The following is a 23594-nucleotide window of genomic DNA, read 5'->3' as shown; positions in this document are numbered from 1 at the left end:
GCAGGAGCCCCAGTGGTCAAATGAAATGCCCAGATCCCCCACCCCACCCACCCCTTCAGCTCTCAGACAAGTTTGAGAGCTCCCTCTCAGCTTTGTATTTGTAGAATTGGTTTAAAGCAAACAGTCTCATATTACAGTGGCTTACATAAATGTTGTTTTCATTTCATTCTAGTCTCTCAAGATCTCCTTTGGATTTTATTTTTATAACCTTATATGTTAAATGTTCCTTTTAGCTTTGTGTATTCTGTCTTAACATTCTCTGAGGATTGTTTTAACCAGCTGTGAATTTACTTGACTTCTTTTTATGGAGCTCACATTTTTTTTTCATCTGTCCAGTAAATTCATCAAAGAAAGAAAGAAAGGTTAATTTGGGTTGAAAAACCATCTGTAAATTTTGCAGGGTAGGAATTTGAATCTGATTTTTTTTGGGGGGGGTCTTCTTCTCTCATTTTGGACTTGTATGTGTATTTTACGCCTGAAACACACATAGCAATATTGTCTACTTCTGTGCCCAGGAACTAGTTAAGGTTTGGAAAGTGTTTCTGAGGGCTGTACAAATGCTGTCTGAGTTGAGGTTATTTATTTCCTCTGTTGTCCGCTGGACCATCATTTTCTCCCAGGGCTTCTGTACTGTTTTCTTATGGATAAATGGGAAAGAACTATAACTCCCTATCATGAATTTGGGGTGGATGGGGTCTTGTCATGATAACGGAATTGTTTTCATCTTCCTTAATGCCTGAATATCCCACCACTGGAAGTTATTCCTGTTTGTTAAAAGTTTTGTTCTTTCTCAAAATAAAAAAAATGGGACTTGTAATAGATAACACAGTAATCCATTATCTTGAGCAGATTGTTGTAGTTAGGATTGGCAATCAGAATTAGTATTAAAAACATTTATTAGCTTAAAGCTATAGTTCATTGTCATCGTTGAATAAATAGAAAATTAATATTAGCAAAAAGATGATGAAATTACCTATTACTCTATCACTTAGAGGTGACTTACTGTAAACAAATATATTCTAACAGATTTTATATATAGTATATTTTAATGGCTCCATGCTATATATATGCTGTTCGGTAACCTGCTGTTCTTACTAATGGTAGTTTTGAACATCTGTAGCAAGGGGTATATTTTAAGAGATTTTATTTGTGTGTATTATCAGTACTTAAATGGTTTCATACTCCATATGCTATTCTTCATAGCATGCCATTTTTTTTTCTCATTTATAGTAATAGTTTTTGAACATCTATCTGGTCACAGTGAATATAGAGCTCTAGTATTGTTTTTCTTCATAGGATATATGTGTGCTATAATTTATTTACCTAATCCCCTGCTCTGCTGTTGGAAACCAAAGATTTTTTTTTTCTATTATAAATAACATTGTGATGAGTATCTATGCATATAGTCCCTATTCACTTGTCTGATTATTTCTTCAGGATAAATTCCTAGAACTGGAATTTCTGTTCCAGTGATAGATATACTTTAACGACTTTTGACATGTGTATTGACAAATTGCCACTCAGGACAATAGTTTTATTATATACTCTCTCAAGCAATGTACAAGAGTGCACATTTTCCCACCAGTTTAGATGGAGATAAACTCCCTTCCTAGCTGAGTTTGATATCTATGATGATGTCAAGCTGATCTTTGTTTCTAGACTTTTGTCATTGTGCCTTTATTCATGGTGTCCTCTTGGAATGACTTTCCTTTCCTTTGCTTGGCTAATTTTACTTGTCCTTTAAAGTGTAAGGTTGGGAAATTTATAAAACTTTGTATTGCCATGACTGTTGCTTGATCAAGGACACTCTTTTTGTAGGAAGTTTGTATTTGAAATTATGAAGTAATCCTAACCTGGAATATAACATTAAAAGGTTTTTTTTTGTTTTTTTTTTTCTCTCAGGTCTGGGAGAGCAGTTTCATAAATAGCTGTTAGCTAAAATCTCAAATTTTAGAACCTTCTGGGTCCTGTGGCATAGTTTTGCATTCTTATGTCTGTCTTTTATGGCTCCAAATTTCATACTGGTTGAGTTTCTCTAAGGGCAAGGTGAGGGTGGCAGAGGAAGAGGAGAGTGTAGTTTGACCGTCAGTATTACTGCCAGGTAGACCATAGAGGCCTGGCTTTGGTAGGAATTAACAGGGAGAGCATATTGAAGTGGTTAGTAAATGCTGAATGACTGAGCTAAGTAGTGTCTTTGGGTAACCCCAGACTGGTCCTGAGGACTGATGCTGGACTTGGCAGAAACCTGGAGTTAAGTCTATGGTGCACAGGCCAAGGAGACTACACCAGTGGGCAGAGCAGCAGCTTAAAGCCAGGGCTTTTCTGCTTTGGGGATTCGATTTAATTGAGCAAGTGTCTGGGAATTTATACCATGATTCTAACCTGCCACCAACATAATTGATTAGCACAACAGACTGTGTGCCAAAATGCTACCACATGTCTTTATAATACCAGTTGGCTCATATATGTTTGGAAATATAGGAAAAAGGTGTCAGTATAACATGGAAGTTTTGGATTCCTGTGCAATCTTTCCTAGCTCAGGAGAGCTGGGATAGTGGGGTAGAATCATATCCTTTAGCTGGAGGGGAAAAAACCATAAACTATGAAGGCAGCAGGAACCTTTTTAGCAACATTCAAAGTAAATCAGAAATGAGCATCTGCACCCATCGCTCCCTCCCTAAGAGGCACATCGCTAGCCTCACTGTTGGTTTCTCTAGTAGCACGCTGCTTCCTCTGCTCCTCTTCCCTCTGTGTTGTCTCAGCCAGCTAGCTTCCCACTTTTTTGTTGTGGTAGGTTGTTAACATCCCCTGAGACAGCCTCAAATCACTCCAAGATGTTTGCCTGGGCATCCAAATGATCTCCCCAGGTACTGATTATTGCTTCTGTTACTTCTTTGGTTACAAACTTTCTAGGTTACAAAATAGGTTGTGAGTGGTCTGCCCCTCACCCTTTTATTTCCTATAAGCCTTTTTTTTTTCAATTAAAAAATTTTAAAATTTTATTTATTTATTTTTGGCTGTTGTTGGGTCTTCGTTACTGTGCGCGGGCTTTCTCTAGTTGAGGCGAGCGGGGGCTACTCTTCATTGCGGTGTGCAGGCTTCTCATTGCGGTGGCTTCTCGTTGCAGAGCGTGGGCTCTAGGTGCATGGGCTTCAGTAGTTGTGGCACACAGGCTCAGTAGTTGTGGCTCGTGGGCTCTAGAGGGCAGACTTAGTAGTTGTGGCGCATGGGCTTAGCTGCTCCATGGCATGTGGGATCTTCCTGGACCAGGGCTTGAACCTGTGTCCCCTGCATTGGCAGGCGGATTCTTAACCACTGCGCCACCAAGGAAGACCCAGCTTAGTTTTTTTTTTTTTTTTAACATCTTTAAAGTGTTTTCTATATTTACATGTTCTCTCTTTTAAATTAATTAATTAAGTTTTGGTTGCTTTGGGTCTTCGTTGTGTGTGGGCTTTCTCTAGTTGCAGCGAGTGGGGGCTACTCTTCGTTGTGGTGCACAGGCTTCTCATTGCGGTGGCTTCTCTTGTTGCGGAGCACGGGCTCCAGGCATGCGGGCTTCAGTGGTGTGGCACGTGGGCTCAGTAGTTGTGGCTCGTGGGCTTAGTTGCTCCACAGCATGTGGGATCTTCCTGGACACGGCTCAAACCCATGTCCCCTGCATTGGCAGGCAGATTCTTAACCACTGCACCACCAGGGAAGTCTGCCTTGTTGTTTTTAATATGAGGTTTTTTTCAGGAATAGATATATTTCATGTGGGCAGAAATGCATGTATTTTCTTCTTGGATTTTTTTCCTAAGCACATTTTAATTTGTTTTTATATTATTTTTTTGACTGTCAACTCCAGCTTCTAATATGCTATGCTTATTTTTCAGAACTTGGTCTCTTGAACTCATTTTGTTTGTGTTAGACTCTTCAAAGCCTTTCCTCTATTCATTGTTTTAACCTTCTTCTTCTCCCCTTCCTATGCTAATCTGCTCCCTCCTCGCCTTTAGCTTCTTTGATATTATATTTATAAGGTTAGGAAAATTTTTATTTTGGCATTTTGGGGTATTTAAGAGTCTTTCATTAGAAGCACAGATTAAGTTTAAGAACTCATATTTTAATCCTAAGGATTTTCATGATATATTTTAATTATAATGCTAATTTTCAATTTAATTTTCAATTTAAAGTTAGCAGCATTAAAATATATTTTATGACAGCAAATACATAAAATTGTTGGTTAATAATATGTAAGCATGCCTATATTTTATATTTAACATAATTTATAAGCATATTTATATTTACATAAAATGTATAAATTCATGAATAGGACTATAGATAATGCTAATTTTGTTTTTCTCCAGGAGGATCAGGATGGGAGTCAAGGTCTGGGCAAGAGAAAGAGGGTCAAACTAAGCAGTAACACCAAAGGTATTTATATTTTGTTTTTTCCTTGTATAAAAAAATGCTTAATCATTAAGAGCACTTGAAGGGAGAGTAATGTTATTAGATTTGTCTAATATGGAGAAAGTGTTGTTAGAGCGTGATTGTGGGGGGACCTCGAAAGCAAGTAAAACCCTTACTGTTGGGATTTCGTTCATTTGTTTTCTTTATAAAATGAGCAACATCATATTTGAGCCAGAAAACTAGTCTCTTCATTGAATCTTTGATTTGGATGCAGCATATTTGGTGTAAAGCTTTAATTTGATTTAAAGGATGAGCAAGAGGGAGATTTTGGGTGTGTGTGTGAGAAAAAGTAACAAGAGTGAAAGAGAGTGAGAATGAGAATGAATGGCACTTACCACATATTAAGGGCTCAGAAAGGACTCAATACATATTGTTGCAAAGGAAGAAGTAGATATGCCTGTAGTGAGGGAATAGATTAGTAATGAGTAATATTTATTGAACTTTTTATATATGCTAGACATAGTGCTAATCACATCACATGCATTGTATCATTTAATTCTCCAAGTAACTATATGAAGCGGGTTTTATTATTATTACTATTTTATGAATGAGGAAATGGAGACATGTTAGGTTTAACAGCTAATGAGAAGTATGTCCTTAATTCAAATCCCAGAGTTTAAATGCTTTATCACTATATTTTCTTGACCCTCCCCAAAAGCTTTTCTAGAGTACTTGTTATTAGTTGGCAGCCTGTGCTCTGGATTTTTGCCATGGATTTCCAAATCTTAACATAGTCTATTTTCTGGGTTAGTATGGTCTGTTAGAAAGTCTCCAGAGGTTAAAATATTATTTTGATGAAAAGATTCTTACTTCTGGTGCTAAGTGTGTCTTGTGGAAAGTTTAGGACTGCTTGGAAGGTGGAGCAAGCAGGCAGTTTCCGTTGAGGCTCATTTTGTAAGTCTGCAAGTCTTTACTTAGTTACTCACGTTGTTGCCTTTAACTTACAGAATGTTAGCAAAGGGCATGAAATTTGATTTGCTGGCCAACATGCACATCTTCCCTTTCTTCATGGCCCAGCAGAGAACCTGTAATGCCTGAAAGAAATTAGAAGTCCATATGGCTAACTGGCCCCTTGACTTACCAGAGTTGTCCATGTGTTTACCTGAGTCCTTGAGACACATCTGAGTTGGAGGAGATTGTTAGACATATACTTGAGTTTAAGCTTCAGGGATGTTCAGAAAATACCCGTTATGGCGTAAGAAGTCATTGTTTTCCTTCAGCCTGGTCAAACTCTGGCTGAAGTTACTTTTTATGCAGGCTTTATGTTGAAGTTGATTTTCTATTATATGAATTTTTTTGCATTTGAGATTGATTGTTTTCTCTTCCTTCCTCTACTGGTAAGAAGTGGTATAGAGATTTAAGACTTGATCAGTTATCATGTTTGGTTTAAGTATGTATGTGGAAGAAGTGACTTTTTGAAAAAGTTGAAAGTGAGGCTTTTTGAATTAGTAGAACCTCTGTTTTCAAAAAGTAATTGTTGCTTTTGAAAATGTCTGAAGTTCAGGGAGTGGTTTAGTTTTTGTAAGAATTTGATTCAACAGTTTGAAAGTGAGCTGAAAATAAAACATGTAATGATAGGCAAGAGGAGAGGCACTGTGCTAACAAACACATCACTGTCTATTCTCAAAACTGCAATTTTAAGGGTGAAAAGCCTAGGCCTAGAGGGCTTCAGCTAACATGACCAAGATTATTGAGCTTGTGAGTTGCAGAGGCTGGACTCTACTGTCTAAATTAAATGCTGTCATGCATTTGTACCACATACTGATTCTTCAAAAATCTCTTTTTACAATTTGGCTTGAGTTGTTTAGGCGTTGTAAAGGTCATGACAATTTTATCAAGATTTTAAAGGTCAATAATCATACATAACTAATGGAAGCATTTCTAACCACATTTCCATAACATAACATGTAATACATGTAACACATGCTTTAAATATCTTGGGAAACTGATATCATTTATTTTAAGAATAACAGTGAAGACATTGTGGGTTTTTCTCCCTTTTTTTAAATGTCTGAAGTTAGAAAAATTGGATTGTACATAACTGCAGCATTTTAGTAGAAGCCATAGCTTTTCTGGTGCATTCAGATTGTTTTATTTATTTAAAACAAAGTCAATGTATCTTTTTAAATGCTTGACATATAATAATTATGGTAGCTTCAGGCTTTTCTTTGGCTAATACAAGCTTGCAGAGAGTTATAACTGAGTTTTAGGATAAATACTGCTAGTTTTGTTCAACTTTGTAATTATTTTCAGAAGCACTTCTCTGTGAGGGTTTTATTTTTTTGGCAGTCTGTGAAATTTTCAGTCATGTTAGTACCAAGTGAATTTTGAGAATTAAATTGGCTTCAGCAATGTATGCTGTGGATTATATTCTAAGTTTTAATTGTAATCCTTATATTCCTGTCACCTGATTCATTTGGTCCCTAATTTTATTACTTTTTTGGCTTTGAATCTGTCAGCTTGTGCCTTTGAATATATTTTACCTCATTTCTTGCAGGACTGGTTTATGTCTCTTTTTAAATCATTGCCATATCCTGGGAATGATCTATTTCAAGAGGAAGAGATTTCTGTTTTACAAGTAGAAAATTCTGAGATTTGGAAAATAAACAATTATTGTTTCCAATAAAGGGATGTGTAGTGTAATTGTATTTATACTTTTACGCCTACTACATACGGTTCATACTAAAGGCACCACTGAAAGGGAGTTAGGTAGGGGATTAGCAGATACTTTGGTCTCTCTGTAATCTAAATCATAGTGTCTCTAGATTAATGAAATTATTATTCTGAAAATAATGGGTTATTAATTATTAATCTAACATGGGGTTAAAGTTACATCTAACTTTAATATCTGATTCAAGTCTTATTAAACTCAGTGTTTTACAAAAGAATCAAGAGAGTGATTAAATACTGAGTTGTTACTCATTTAGACCCGTTACCTGAGGAGATGTGGTATGAACACATTACTCAATAATAGAAGAACTGTGACACTGGGGTAGGATTGGGGTAAGGTTAATTGAAAAAACTCTGCAGGGTTACCCTGCAAGACTACTTCAACTGTGATATAGTTAGGGCTGTACCTGAGTATTTTGGTTCATGTGATACTGGTTTTTCAAATATCTCATCTAACTCTAGTCTCTGCTTAAGCACTGTCACTGAAACAGTCCATTCATAGTTGACACTTGATGCCCTTATATAGAGCTGATGATCCAGAGCAGTATCCCAAGATAATTTGCTCCAATAAAGATTAATAGAATTTTCTAGTTCATTTTGAGGGGAAAAAAATTAGAGAAAGTGAGAGAAAGAGATAGCCAAAGTATTAAAAATATTCAGTTCACACTTTGCTGTACACCTTGAAACTAACACAACATTGTTAATCAACTATACTCCAATGTAAAATAAAAATTTAAAACATTTCAATTCATCGTATACCAGTTGAGACCTTTCTGTTGATTAAGCATGGCAAGGAGGCAGAGATAAGCAAGAGACAGCCTAACCCTCAAGGAGTGGTACTTGGCTTTAGAAAATAAACTTTCCAGTAAATAATTTTATTCCCCCCTTTGAATACCTTTATTCAAAAGGGGCATGCATTTCCTGTTTCCTCCATGCATGAAGAGGGCATCTTGAGTCCAGTACAAGTAAGCATATATAATGTTCTGTGTGTTTCCCGGTATGTTCCTACCAGAAAAAAGTAAATGCTTCTGTATACTAGAGCAAGCAATGCACTAGTGATTATCTTCTCTAGTGAAGTTAATATTTCATTTATGAAGGATAATTTTAGAGAAATAAATTATTCATCCATAAAGATTTTTTTCAAAAATAAAAAATTTAGATAACTTTGGAGTTTATGTCCTTAATAGTATGTTTTTAGGTTAAAATTATTATTACTATTTTAAATTAAGTGCCATGAATATTGTTCTTGTAAGATAATTATTTTAAATCTTAGTAGAAATTTTAGATAAATGGCTTATGTTTAAGGTCAAGTAATTACGTATTTTTCTAGTAACTGCTTTATATTAAATTATAAGGATTAAGTATTTTATTATTTATATACTGTGGACATTGTAGAAATTTAGCTTGATATTGTTAGCATTATCATTTGAATTATTGAAAGGATAGCCTTAATTTTTAGGTATGTTCAGATGTTTGAGGTTGATGGGTTATTAATCATGGTAAGGTTTAGTGAGATGAGCAACTTAAACCATTAGGGTGATAAATTTTATTTTTATTATGTAGATCAATCCATAATGGATGTTTTGAAGCATAAAAGTTTCTTAGAAGAACTATTGTTTTGGACCATAAAGTATGAATTTCCCCAGAAGATGGTGACTTTCTTACTCAACATGCTTCCAGATCAAGAGTATAAGGTATCTACATTTTTTCCTTCCTTTCTGAACTTTGCTCCTCTTTCTTTGCCTTTTCAATATTAAATCTTTTTGATATATTTCTCAGCTCTGTTGCCAAAAGAGGGCCTGCACAAAAAGCACAGTATTGTAGATCTGAGTCAAAGCACCATTACAGAGCAGGATTCCTAAGGGTTGCCTTTGTGCATGAAACTTGGTCCAAAGGGATTGCTGGGGGACAAACAAAAACACAGTTGCACAAATAAATATGTAGTTACAAATTGTAGTAAGTTCTCTAAAGGAGAAAGGTACAAGGTGCTATGAGAATGTTTAATGGGGGCAACTGAATTTAGATTGTATGGTTAGGCATGGGAAAAGCATGGAGTTTGTAGCTGCTGGCCATAACTGTTAAAGACACAATGGTATTGACTCATGTACACATGTACATAGGTGAAGTCTCTAGTTTCAGAGGGTGTGGACTCACCTGTTACTACCGTATGGTTATGGCAAAGTTACACAACCTAGTGTCTGAAAAGACAATAAATCATGCCATAGTTCTTATGGTTTAGGTAGTAAAGCCTCTTTAGGAGTGACACTTTAATAATGCTGTTGTTTTGTGTCTTTATACCTGCTTAAGAAAACAATAGAGGAAGTGTATATGGTATACAGAAGAGAATATTTAGTCAGAATAGTGGTTGGCTTTCAGATCAAATAGGAAAAGATATTATTTCTTTTGGAGTAGTCACATTGACTCACTTATTGTTTAGTTATATAAACAACTCTGATGGTTTTCAGGTGAGGCTTTAGATTTTGTTGTTAAAGTTGGTAGCACAGGACAAAGACACATACTTTGACATTAGTGAATTGATATATTTGTGAGCAAAGTGAAGATTTGTATTTTTAGACTATCTTTGTAATTGCTTTAAAACTTTAATAATTTAAAATACATATTGAACATTTTTTTAACCACCAAAGTATTTTGCTAATTTTCCAAAAAAGGACAAATGTAAGACTACCATCATCACTGAAATTATTTTTCCATTTATCTTGGATATCATCACAAGCTAATCATCACTTAAAAATGCTAGTATAATATGTTGGAAAATGTGTTGTAAAACTTAAACTGTGTTTTTTTTCTTCCTATTTAAAACATTTTACAGGTTGCTTTTACAAAAACTTTTGTTCAGCATTATGCTTTCATTATGAAAACACTGAAGAAGAGTCATGAATCAGACACAATGTCTAACAGAATTGTGCATATTAGTGTTCAGTTGTTCAGCAATGAGGAGCTAGCCAGACAGGTAACAGAAGAATGTCAGCTGCTGGATATTATGGTCACTGTGCTGTTATACATGATGGAAAGTTGCCTTATTAAAAGTGAGCTACAAGGTAAATTCAGAATTACTTTCACTAGTTTTATAAGTATACTTTGTATAACTAATCTTAAAAACTTCCTTTATGCTTAAAAATAGCTTTTAAAAATATTATAAAATAATACATGTTTGTTAAAGAAACATTTTTTAAAATTTCAGCAAAATTTAAAGAAAAACTTTAAAATCACCTATAGTTTTGTTATTCACAAATAATATTAACAAATATTTTGGGATATTTCTTTTCTGTCTTTTTGTGTGATGTGAGTATATTTATAGATGCGAATATGTACTTTAAAATATGCTATCAAGTGTACACATCAAGAACATGTTCTTTCATGATTGCAGGTAGTAATATCATATGACTTTACCATTATTTAACCATTTTCTTATTAATTAGATATGTTTCTGTTTTTTTAATCATGAATTTGTTACTGTCAGCTTTAGACATTTTATATGCATATACTTTTATAATTTAAAAGTTGGAATAAATCTTGCCTTTTATATGTTCCTTTAGTGTGATCTTTAATTTTCTTCCTTTATGCCTCCTCAAATTGCCATAACATTTCTAGGAATTCCTCCCATTCTTATTTCTTTGTGGTCTTTCATCTTGACTTCACCTCCTTGTAATAATTTATATTATTTGAGTATTTGCTCTGTACTAGGCGCTGTGTTAATACTATTTATATGTTGTCTCAATTAAGCTTCTGAACAACTCTCTAGATTGGCGTTATTATTATTTCCACTTTCAAGATGAGTAAATTGAAGTTTAGAAAAATTAAATCATTTGCTCTAGATTATATAGTTAGTAGATGACAGAGCCAAGAAGGACTTTATATCTCCTGATGTCAGAATCTTTGTTCTTAGCCACAGTACAGCCAGGCCAACATTAATAGGACTGTGTCTTCACTTGTTGGCACTTGGAGCTAAACTTAAAAAATAACAACAAATAATGCCTCAAATTAAATCTTAGGACCTTTCCATTCTCTGTGGATGGGAGATATTATACTTGAGACTTGCCTTCTACTGTTGTCTCCTTTTGCATATCAGCTCCTATTTTCTCTTTATACTGATAGTCTGCCTATTCTCAGATGCAATACCATAGCCTGAAAATTTATACAGGACTCAGTGCAGGGCATGATGCCTTATATATAATAATAGCTTGCTAATAATGATGATGGCTACCATCTTTTGAGCACTTACTGTATACCATGCTTTTTTTTTCAGTACTTTATATGTATTATCTAATTTATCAGTAATTCTGGGGAGTAAATGTTGTTTTTTCCATTTTATAGATGAGGCATTTCTGGTTTAGGAAATTGAAAAGTCAGTGATCTATGGTTTTATAGCTGTAAGTGGTAAAGCTAGGTGTCTAACCCATACTCTGACCCCCTGTGTAACTCTGCCTTCCCATTGTAGGTGTAGTGGGAGAATAATACATTATTTACATTGAACAGTATACCTCTTTACCTTTTTAAAAGAAAAATTAAGAGCTGCTTTGTATTGTACTGTTTATGTCTTTGTGTAGGATGACCTTTTCTTTCTTAGAGATTTAGCTACGTATATTACTTTCTCTTTTCTTTTTTGAAATAGTGTCTATCATCATTCAGCTATATCAGTGATATTCTTATGTGTAGAATTATATAACTAGAAAAGGACTTTTCACAAGTACAGTATTTTTAATTTATAAACTGGAAAACTTAAAAAAAATAGAAGTATTTACTCTTTAGAAAAGAATCTTGAGTCTATTTTCCTAACTAAGTGGTTTAGCTATGCTTCTTTTATATGTTTGCATTTCAGAGGAGAATGTTTGGGAGGAAGATGTATATGAGTCTGCCTCCCACTTTTTGCTATAGGCATCTTTCCTGAGAGAGTTTTTATGTTCATTTCCTTATCTTCCGGTCTCTCATTAACCCACCTCAATCTAGTGTCTGCTTCCGTCATTCTATTGCTGTCTCCAAAATTGTCCATGACTCCGGTAGCCACATGTCCTACTTTCCCCAGAACAGCTCCAAGTTATGCCTGTTATTTATTTTTATTTTTATTTTTTTTGTGGTACGTGGGCCTCTCACTGTCGTGGCTGCTCCCATTGCGGAGCACAGGCTCCGGACGTGCAGGCTCAGCGGCCATGGCTCATGGGCCCAGCCGCTCCGCGGCATGTGGCATCTTCCCAGACCGCGGCACGAACCTGCGTCCCCTGCATCGGCAGGCGGACTCTCAACCACTGCGCCACCAGGGAAGCCCTGCCTGTTATTTTGACATCATTTTTCATACAGTCCTTTTTACTCTCAAAAGTGTCCCTGTTTATATGATAAATTATATGGTCACCCTTTCTATGACTACATGATAAGGAAGCCAGCGGCAACACTTTGGACCTTATCTTGCTTGATTTTCATTATCATTTTACACTGTTGATTCTCTGTTCTTTGTGTGGCATGAAACTATTTTCTACTTGTTCTATCAGTGTTGGTGTTTCTTGGCACTTGGTCTTGCTGTCTCTGTGTTTCTCACTTTTCCCATATTTTCTGAAATCGTATTACATGGTCTTAGTTGCTTTCTACACATACTTCCTTCTAATGCAGTTAGTCTGTCCTGGAAATTCTTACACAAATTGAATTTTCCAAAAGCTAAATAGCTATAAGTAGCATTGCTAAGATCTTTAAATATAAATGTATTTTTTCTAGCAATAAATTACATTATTTCTAAGCCAAGTCTAAAACTATCTTTAGCTTTATCTTTAGAACTATCCTGTTCTGTTTTTTTTCCTCTTTCAAAAGTAGCATAACATTTCATGTTACATACTTACTGGTTTTCTAAAAGCACCATATGTTTTCCCTGTTTTTACATGAAGAGTATTGGAATGAGCTTTAAATATATTGAACTAGCTACAGATATTACACAAGTTCTTTATACTTCTTACTTTGTAATAGCCCCTATCTAACCTTTGTATACATTGTCATTAGACAATATTTGAAAATTTTTTCTACACTGTTAGTAAATGTAGGAGCTGATACAATGAGAATTCACATGACCACAGCAATAGCTGAAGATTAATAGGAAAAAGCCTCTAGTAGTATGTGCTCCCTTCCTTATACTTTTACTTTGTTGTATTCATTTCTGCACCATACTACTTTGTGATTCCAAATATAACTCATAACTTTCCATATCTCTGAAATTTTACAGTTTGTCTTGTGCAACTGTCTGTTTAAAATGGAACTTAAAACCATGTGTTGTGGGACTTCCCTGGTGGCGCAGTGGTTAAGAGTCCGCCTGCCAGTGCAGGGGACACGGGTTCGAGCCCTGGTCAGGGAAGATCCCACATGCCACAGAGCAACTAAGCCCGTGCGCCGCAACTACTGAGCCTGCACTCTAGAGCCCGTGAGCCACAACTGCCGAGCCCTTGTGCCACAACTACTGAAGCCTGCGCACCTAGAGCCCATGCTCTGCAACAAGAGAAGCCACTGCAGTGAGAAGCCTGTGCACCGCAACGAAGAGTAGCCCCCGCTCACTGCGACTAGAGAAAGCCCACGCAGCGACGAAGACCCAACACAGCAAAAATAAATAAAGTAAAAAAAAATGGTTAACTTTAAAAAAAAAAGAAGGAATAAAGTTTAAAAAAAAAAACCAAACTATGTGTTGCATAACTATAGGAATGTCTGTAGTTGCTAATAATGCCAGATTGATCTTCTGTCCTGCATATCAAATTGTTTATTAAACTATATCCTTTGGATGTCTACAAGCACCTCAGACACTCAGTGTCAGCACCAAAAACCCATTCTGTCTCTATCAAGCCTGCTTCTTTTCTATTGCATTTGTGCATATGTGTGTATGTGTATATATGTATGTGTGTATTAGCACTCAAGTCGGTGTGTTGGTACCACTCTAACCATCTACAGAGTTGCCCAACCTAAAAACCTAGGAGTCATTTTTGACTTCTTACTCTTTGTAGAAATAGTGAACATCACCAGGTCTGTCATTTAAATCCTTCTGAATATCTTAGAATAGCCAATTCTTTTCATCTCTGCATCTTCATGCCAACACCATAGTTCAAGCCATTGCCATCTTTAGGCCTTCTACTACTAGTCATCAGCACCCTCCTATATAGTCAGTCTCAACACTAAACATCTAGTCATGTCCTCTCTCTTAAAACCCCCTCTATGGCTTGCCATTCTCTTCACATGAACTGCAAACTCCTGAAGCTGATTTATGAGGCCATCTAGACTCATTTGTGCCACCTATTCTCTGCATTCTTTGTCGCAGTAATTCCATCCTTTTTTATACTGCTTCCTCTACTTAGAACACCATTTCCTCTCCATCCCTAGTTTATGTGGTTAATCCCAATTTCTACTTCCTTCTGTAAAGCTCAGTTAAACATCACTTCCTCAGGAAACACTTTTCCTTAATTGTAGACCAGCTTATATATGTTCTTATGACTTCTTGTACTTTTCCTATTACAGACCTTACCACACTCTGTCTTCTTAGATATTAACCTCAGTGGAGAGAGAGAATGTATAAATCTTGATTTTTTTACTGCTTTATTTTCAGAGCTTACTAGATTACCTGACCCTGAGTAGGAGCTCAGTAAATATTTGTGGATGAGTGAATATCATTTAACACTGAATCATTGCTCTCTCTGTATCTATATTTGGAAAAGTATCAGTTGGATAAAAATAGAAGCTCTAATCATTTTATTTCATAAAAGATTCCAAGGTATTTTTCGCAAGAACAGTAGTAGTTAAAGCAGTGTCAGGAAAATAGTGATTTTGATTGATTATATTCTGCTTATTCATCCTCTGATTTCAATTAAATAGAACAGTGATTTTCAGTGTTTTAAAAAATTAAAAAATCCCAGCATCCCTAGGCACTGTCCCATCAGTATCAGCTGCTCACCAACTCACAGTGGCAGTAGTTGTCAGAGAGGGCGTTTCTCTGGGTAATTTATAAAAGCTCCTTTACCCCCACTTCCTCATTCAGTTATACCCTCTCTCCTCCTACTGTGGGTCCTGTTCTTATGTCTTGTTAAATTTGAGTTGGGTAAAGTAATTTCATGGGCTGAAACTAAATTTAATTTATGGAAATAAGTGCAGTAGAAGCCCTCTTCACTGATGAGTTTGACTACGACGTGGTTATTTGAAAAGTTGGTTAAAGTGAGGCATTGTTAAAAAGTGATACATACGTATCTTAAACAGTGGATTTTAACTTAAACCACAGGAATGTATGTTTGTTCTCCAACCTTTTAATTTTGGGCAAAGCAGTTGTAAGGTATGGTTTTCTTTACTGGAGTTCTCCCTCGTCCTTCTTGTATATACCACATCTGTAAAGCAGCATCTGTGATTTTCATTTTCAGTTTCTTTAAAGTAGAGTAAGAACATAAAGATTTTCATGAAGCAATCTGAGTGTAAAATCCTTCTAGACTTTTGTGATTTTTCTCCTCCAAGATTTTCTTAGGCACTTTTACTGTCTTTCAAAAGCTTATGATCCAGTTTTTGTTATACCTCTATTTATGCATTCATATTTTATCAGATTATGTATTTGTAACTTAAATTTTATAATTATAGTAAAAAGAACAATTAGTATGAACAGAAGCAAAAACAGACTCTGGATAAGCTTATACCTTGGGGCTCGTGTACTAGGGAATAGGCTGCAAGCTTTGAGCATTCTGTGTATTATGGGTATTAGTGTGTTTTACAGTGGGAATGGGGGGCTTGTTTGTCCAGTGAATCAGTTAAGCTGGAATAGGTCAACAGAGCTAATGCATACATGCTATACCTTCTAATAGTAAAGTTTTTGTACAAACCTAATCCTCCCCATCTCCTCCTTCCAGCAATGTATTTAAACTTCGAGGATTTTTTTTTAAAGCTTAAGAGATTTATGTGTGTTTTTTGTTTCATTTTTGAAATACTGTGTTAAAAATTGTTTTTACATGTCCTTTGAATAGAAGAAAGCAATTAAATATATATTGTTTAAGTCATACAGATTTTATTGAAAAGATAGAGTGAGATTAATCTAGGGATAAAAGCATTTTATTGATTAGAACTGAAAATATTGCATTATATCATTAAAATCAAGAAAATAATAAGGTTTTATAAACATGTAACTAACTTAATATCATGTAATATGTTAGACGTGGTAATAATTATTATAATGATGTGCTAAGTGTTATGTTAACATTTCATTTAATTCCCTTAAGATATGTGTCTTTTTCTGTTTTACAGATGAGGAAATTGATTCAGAGCTATGTAATATACCTAAAGCCATATAGTTATTAAATGGCAGGCTGGGGTTTGAATTTAGGTGACTGATTCTAAAATGTATAATCTGTATCATTGGTAAAACTATTTTCTTAAACTAATTTTTTTTGTGTGTGTGTGTCTATTTTAGATGAAGAAAATAGTTTACATGTGGTAGTGAATTGTGGAGAAGCATTACTGAAGAATAACACTTATTGGCCTCTTGTCAGTGATTTTATTAATATCCTTTCTCATCAAAGTGTGGCTAAGAGATTTTTGGAGGACCATGGTTTGTTAGTGACATGGATGAACTTTGTATCTTTCTTTCAAGGTATCAATTTCAGATTTTTTCTTAATTTTTTTTTTTTTTTAGTTTACAAAATGCCTAATGTTAAACTGTCAAACACTAATTAAAAGATAATAGCACATCATTCAGTTACATGTGAAATGTCTCATTTTAATTAATTGATATTTGTAAGTATTTTGATAAAGTGTTCATGAAAACATATCAGAGTTATGAAGAAGGTCAAACTATTACATAGGAAATAAGGAGTGTAATTTTTAAAAGCATTTGAAAGCATTAATCTAGAAATTTCTAATCTATTCTCCAAGAAAGACTCATAATACTTCCGTAAAAATTTCAACCGGCATCAATTAAAATAGTTTTGACTTTATTTAATATATTCAATTATATTATATAAGAAAGAGACAGTTCACAAAATGTTTCTAAGAAAATGTAGTTTATAAAGAATTCCAAAAGGACCAGATTATTTTATTTTTAATAATTTATTAATTTCTATACATATTGTGTCATTATGCCATTTGTGTGCATTAAAATGTGTTTGATACTTGGAAGTATTTTACTTGATTTTTAACATGGGTGTTTATTTCCATTTGGCAAGGTTTATATCTGTTTTAATTTTTGCAAGGTATGAACTTAAATAAGCGAGAACTAAATGAGCATGTGGAATTTGAATCTCAGACCTACTATGCTGCCTTTGCTGCTGAACTTGAGGCCTGTGCACAGCCAATGTGGGGACTCTTATCACATTGTAAAGTTAGGGTATGTTTTGTTAATTTCTGTGTTTACCTTTAAAATAATTATTTAAGAAAATTATTTGTGAAAACATTGACTTGTTTACTTGTGTGTAATAATATGCAGTGTTTAATTCTGAATTCACCTTTGTGAAAGTTGACCTGAGACAGTTAATTGTTATTCTTAGGCAGGTTAGAATTCATTTATATAAATGAGTTATCATATCATTCCAGCCTTCCCTTATTGTGAATAGTCTTTGGAGCTTTATAAGTCTCCACATTCATCTTTATTGTTTCATTTTACCCATTATCAGTTAGTTGCCTAATGTTTCTTGTCCCTCAAGGGATGAGGATAGTCCTCAATAAAGTTTACACTTTTAAGATTCCAAGCACAAAATCAGTATACATTTCATACAACTTACAGTTGTTTGTAAAAAGAACCTAAGGGTACATAGCAACAACATAAATTCTTATAATTGGTTAAGAAATGCTTGCTTATAATTGCATGCATTTATGTCTTTCTGTACAAATATATATTTTACCTTTGCATTTTAAAGTATTCGTTTGATGGGTCTCCAGAATCCTTGGACAGTTTGTTATCTCCTGACCCTACTAAACTAAGGACTTGACTAAGATTTTGCTGTATGGATCCCATGAAGTCCAACCTGCTAGCCTGTACCAATAAGCGTGCTGCACAAGATTTTATAGTGGTCTTGGCTCTGCCTCTTTTGACTTAGGTGACTTGGTCAACTCATTTAAAACTATTTGAACTTCTCAGTCTTTCTCCTTTTCTTTTAAAAAACTAAAGGAAACAAAATAGAAATGGGACAGCAAAGCCTGCTCTTCCTCACAGGGTTATTATGAGACTCTTTTACATATATTCTTTAAATGTATGTGTTACTTTAAGTGGGTTTCTGTTTTCTTTTTTTGTTTTTGAATTTTATTTATTTTTTCATGCAGCAGGTTCTTATTAGTTATCTATTTTATACATATCCGTGTATATATGTCAATCCCAATCTCCCAGTTCATCCCACCACCACCACCCCCTGCCACTTTCCCCCCTTGGTGTCCGAGGATTTCTGTTTTCTCTCATGACTCCAGCTTTCTCTAAATGCAGATGCCTCACAACTCTGTTACAGTGTGGCCAGGTTGAAATTCACAACAGCTCTGGTTATTCATGTAGATCTCCTTATAGGTACATGAATTTTCTCAGGTTCCTAAGCTATTTAAAAACATTTGTCTGTGCTGTGTTCTTTATGTCATTTTATGTATGGTGTTTCAAATGATGCAGTTATCCAATATAGAAACCTCCCCTTGCTGTACCAGCTGTGTTCAAGCTATAATCAGATACCATGAATTTTCTCTCATACCAGAAATAGTCTCTCTACCACTTCTTTCCACTGTCTTAATTTATTTCTTTATATTTTTAAAATCTGGGTTGTTTCTTAACTGGTTTTCCTGCCTCTAGATTCTTCCTACTGTAATTTTTCCTAATTCCGAAGTTACTGCTAAGCTCTGTGCTTATCTCTTCTTTGCTTAAAAATCATTCAAGTTCTTATGTCTACGGGATAATGTCCATATTTCCTATAGAGGCATTTAAGACCTTCCACAATTTGCCCTCAACTTGTTTATCATAATTCACCTTCCTATACTGCCCTCTACCTCCATGCCTTCATTGGATTGATTACCATTCCTCAACATGCGATTCCTTTCTTGATTCCAGTGGTTTTGTTCAAGTTAGTCCCTTTTTTGACAAATGAGCTCATTCTTTCTGCTTAGTCCAGTGCTTCTCTTATATGAGAATCATCTGGGAAGCTTGCAAAATACATGTGCCTGAGTCTCACTGTCAGAGATTTTGGTTTGTTTGATGTGCAGTAGGACTTTGGCAGCGATTCTAACTGGAATGAAGAACAATTAGTTGAGCTCTTCAAAAATTGTACTCATAAGACTCAGCTGATATGTAATCTGCTCATTTAAATTCTTTCATATTTATGATTCCAGTCTCTGTTTTTATAGTACCTCGTTTAATCTCCATTGTAGCATTTATCAAAAAAACTGTCATCTAATATGAGAGTGGTTTGTTCATTCATTCAAAAAAGTATCTATTGAATGCTGTTCTATGCCAGATGCTATCTAGACGCTCGGGTTTTTGGTGTCAAACCAAATAGATGTGGTTTTTGCTCTCATGGAGCAGTCTAATAGGAGAGATAGACATTAAGTAAGTAAGCACAGAGGTTTATTTTGTAAGTTTTGTAAGTGTTCTACAGGAAAATATCAGATTGCTATGAGAGTAATGAGTGTGGAGGCTGGTTACGTTTAAGGATCAGGGAAGGCCTTTCTGAAGAATGAAAAAGCCAGCTATATATGAAGTATAAAAGTGGGGTTAGTGGTGGGAATAGGGGAGATAGTATGGAATAACCTACCTCCAGTAGGAAAGTGATTAGTCATTTTAAGGAGTTTGTTGCTGGAGCCACAGAACAAGATGGAGTTGGAGAGATAGGCAGGGATTGTATTATTAATGCAGGTTCTTATAGAACATGTTAATGAGCCTTAGATTTAATTTTAAGGAGAAGCCAGTGAATATTTTAAAGTAGGGGTTTAATGTGATCAGATTTACATTTAAAAGATCATTCTGGGGGCTCCCCTGGTGGCGCAGTGGTTGAGAGTCTGCCTGCCGATGCAGGGGACACGGGTTCATGCCCTGGTCCGGGAAGATCCCACATGCCGCAGAGCAGCTGGGCCCGTGAGCTGTGGCCGCTGAGCCTGCGCGTCTGAAGCCTGTGCTCTGCAACGGGAGAGGCCCCAACAGTGAGAGGCCCACGTACTGCAAAAAAAAAAAAAAAAAAAAAAAAAAAGATCATTCTGTTTGCTGGAAAGACTGGATTGAGGGGAGCGTGGGGAGCATCATGACTAGTAGCAAATAGACCAATTAAGATGCTGTGATAATAATCTAGGAAATTCAGGTTTGAAATTCAAGGTGCATTTTGGATATTGAAGATGTGTTTTGAAGGTAGAACCAAAAGCCTTGGTGATGGATTGTATGTTATTGATGAGTGAAATAGATTTTTGGGTAACTATGAATGGAGATAATTTTACAGAGGTGAAAAAGATCAATAGAAAAGGTTTAGAGAGATCAGTTAGTTTTAGATATGTTAAGTTTGAGATGCCTCTGAAACATCCAAGTGGAAATAGTGAATAGTCAGTTGGATATATGAGTTTTGTGCTCAAAAGAGAAATCTGAACTAGGGTTATAAATTTTAGACCCTTGGGAATAAAAATGGCATTTATTGCCAGGGGATGGGGTCACGTCAAATAGGGGGAGAAGAGAAATGGACCTTGAAGAAAAAACAAACATTTAGACATCAGAGAGGGAGAGGAGAAAAACCAGAAGAATGCAACATCATATAAGCCAACAGAACAGGTGGTGATTTAGGAGGGAGGATTGATACGATGTTGATATGAAAAGGTCAGTATTTTAGGAGGATTATTCTGACAACTGTGTTTAGGATGATTTTGGATTATAAGGCCAGGGCTATGTTTATGTGATAATGAGAAATCATCGTTTTCAGGCAGTAGTTTATTTTTCAGTTTTGAAGGCCAGGATTGCAATGTGTTACGGTTTTCTTAATCTAAGAAGCGAAGTCAACAGAGAGAAAACGAGCTCATGTTGTTCTGGTAGTATCTGAGAGTAGTTTCTTAGCTAAAGGAGCATCTAGTTCCTAGATAAGACGTTCTCTTGATGAGAGCCTACACCATGCCAGACATTGTTCTTTACATTATATTGCTTACATTATGTTCGTATCTAATCTTCATAACATCTCTTATAAAGTAGATAGTATCATCCCTTTCTTTCAGAGGTTAAATAATTTGCCCACATTTACACAGCTGCAAGTGGAAGCTTGAGTTTGAAAACAAATCCATCTGATTTCAGAACCAGTGCTCTTTATCACTTTGCTATAATTGTCTCTTAAGCAAGACTGTCTAGAGCTTTTTAGCAGCAATGTTGTCAGGTTTTAGAAATGTAAACTAGAAGAAAGACTATTATTTTAAGTAAAACAAAGCTATTGCTTTATGTTTATGTTCTCTAATTATAAAATATAAAACTAAAGGATTAGCAATAGAAAAAAGGAACTTCACCTGATAGCTTACTTTCTTTGTCTGATTGCCCCGTATGCTGTTTGGTTCTTGAAAATGCTAAGGGATAGTTAAACAAGTTATACTAGATTAATAACAGATAGCTTGGATAAAGGGATGGCACATTTCTAGAATTTTACTAATTTTTGCTTTCTGAACAGAACAAATAAGCTGTAAAATCTCCATCTAGTGGCAACTATATGTTACTGCAGGCTTGACAGAAGTTAAGTCTGGCCATGAATCTTTGGAGCACTTAAGTAGTACTTGTCAGATATAGTGCTAGACTGTGACATGGAGCATTTTATGTACATTATTTCATTTGCTTCTTCATAACAGTACTAGGAGGTAGGTAGTATTATGCCCATTTTTACGTATGGAGAGACTGAAACTCATAAAATTCAAGTAATTTCCTCAAGGTCATAAAACTAGGAAGTCATGCATACTGAATTTTTGGGGGTGGGTATGATAGCGATGGGGAGGTGGCAGAGATGATCTGAACATGATTATTAAGTATGCTGTATTTAGGAATGGAGTTAATTGGTCACCTTTTTGAAGACTCTTGATACACCTACTTTTCAAATTGTTCTCCAGAAGAGTTTATCAGTTTACACTTGTGTAAAGAGGATATGGTGGTGTCCCTTTACTCAAACCTTTGATTAAATAGGAAAACATTTGGTTTTAAATGTTTCTTTATACATGAATTATCTGCAACTTTAGTTTGGTTATGACACATTATTTATGGTAACTTAAAGTGTCATTACATTTTTTAAAGTAAGAGATAGGGAACAGAATGTATAAAATAATATTTTGAGAAGGATAAATCTCATATAGGATAGATTAAAACAGGGTGAGACTGTTGGCAGGGAAACTAGTTAAGTGATATTTTGTCTGAATGATATCAGAAATAGGAGGAAATGGAAGTGAACCTACATGACAGTATTGAGGAAGAATTAACAGGGTATGGAGACTGAGCTGGGTGAAGGAGAAGTAAATCTCTGAAAGAAAGGGATGATAATATCTACTTTATAAGAGATGCTATATTAATTAATTAACTAATTAATTTTGGGCCACATCCCTTGGCTTGCAGGATCTTAGTTTCCCCACTAGGGATCAAATCCACACCCTTGGCAGTGAAAGCACAGAGTCTTAACTGCTGGACCACCAGGGAAGTCCCTAGAGATGCTATTTTTAGATATGGATGTGAGGCTTGTAGTTTTTTTTTTGTTTTGCGGTACCAGGCCTCTCACCGCTGTGGCCTCTCCCATTGTGGAGCACAGGCTCCGGATGCGCAGGCTCAGTGGCCATGTGGAACCCAATTTACATCACATAAATTTATTTCACCTTTGACTCATTTCAGGTTAGTTCATTTTCATAACTGTCTCTAGTTGTTACTGTTAGTTTGTGAAAGGATGATTCCTTGAAATGACAAATGTGGTTATTTTGAAAATATGTATATTTTACCATTATATATACAATGCACATAACTTTTTATATATTGCATATACTTTGAAGTTGAACATATACGTGTTTATATACTGTAAATTTATATAAGTTATTATTTTAGGAAACTCAAGAATATACCCGAAATGTTGTGAGATACTGCCTTGAAGCTCTTCAAGACTGGTTTGATGCTATTAACTTCGTAGATGAGGTATGTATGTTTTTGATATATGTAAAAGCATTTAAGAAAAGTGTTAGATCTCATTTAACATTGAAAATATTGAATATCTTTTCATGGGATAAGGGAAAGGTGTTGGAATAAACATAAAATCACTAGGCTTTAAAAAAGGAGAAGTAAGAGACCAGTTGTTTGACACTTAGGAGATTCTACAGTGCATTAACTGTATTTGCTTATTTCCTAGAGAAGGGCATAATTTTTTTAATGTTATTAAATGTATATTTCTCAGGACTTCATTCAGAGAGATAAAAGTGAAAGTGCAAATGTGAACAGAATAGGGGAGATTGATGGAAAGGGTATCACAACTTTATTAATTGGTCAGTGTTCTCCTCTGGGCATGAATAAAGATGATTTTTTTTTA

The 23594-nt window shown here is 35.2% G+C and overlaps 1 protein-coding gene across 9 annotated transcripts in view; it reads left to right on the top strand.

Moving 5' to 3' along the window:
• Nucleotides 1-23594, top strand: part of UBR3 (ubiquitin protein ligase E3 component n-recognin 3) — a 230802-nt gene that overhangs the window by 58493 nt on the left and 148715 nt on the right. For all 9 annotated transcript variants that reach the window (XM_067741589.1, XM_067741584.1, XM_067741585.1 and 6 more), the window contains 6 exons: nucleotides 4344-4410; nucleotides 8680-8810; nucleotides 9947-10175; nucleotides 16538-16717; nucleotides 17316-17449; nucleotides 23120-23206. In XM_067741589.1, the coding sequence (XP_067597690.1) occupies nucleotides 4344-4410; nucleotides 8680-8810; nucleotides 9947-10175; nucleotides 16538-16717; nucleotides 17316-17449; nucleotides 23120-23206 (828 nt within the window). The remainder of the gene's footprint in view (nucleotides 1-4343; nucleotides 4411-8679; nucleotides 8811-9946; nucleotides 10176-16537; nucleotides 16718-17315; nucleotides 17450-23119; nucleotides 23207-23594) is intronic.

The sequence above is a fragment of the Pseudorca crassidens genome, chromosome 6 (genome assembly GCF_039906515.1).
Source record: "Pseudorca crassidens isolate mPseCra1 chromosome 6, mPseCra1.hap1, whole genome shotgun sequence".
In the NCBI taxonomy this organism is placed as follows: Eukaryota; Metazoa; Chordata; class Mammalia; order Artiodactyla; family Delphinidae; genus Pseudorca; species Pseudorca crassidens.
Note: the sequence above shows the minus strand (reverse complement) of the source record. Positions and strands in the feature narration are given on the sequence as shown.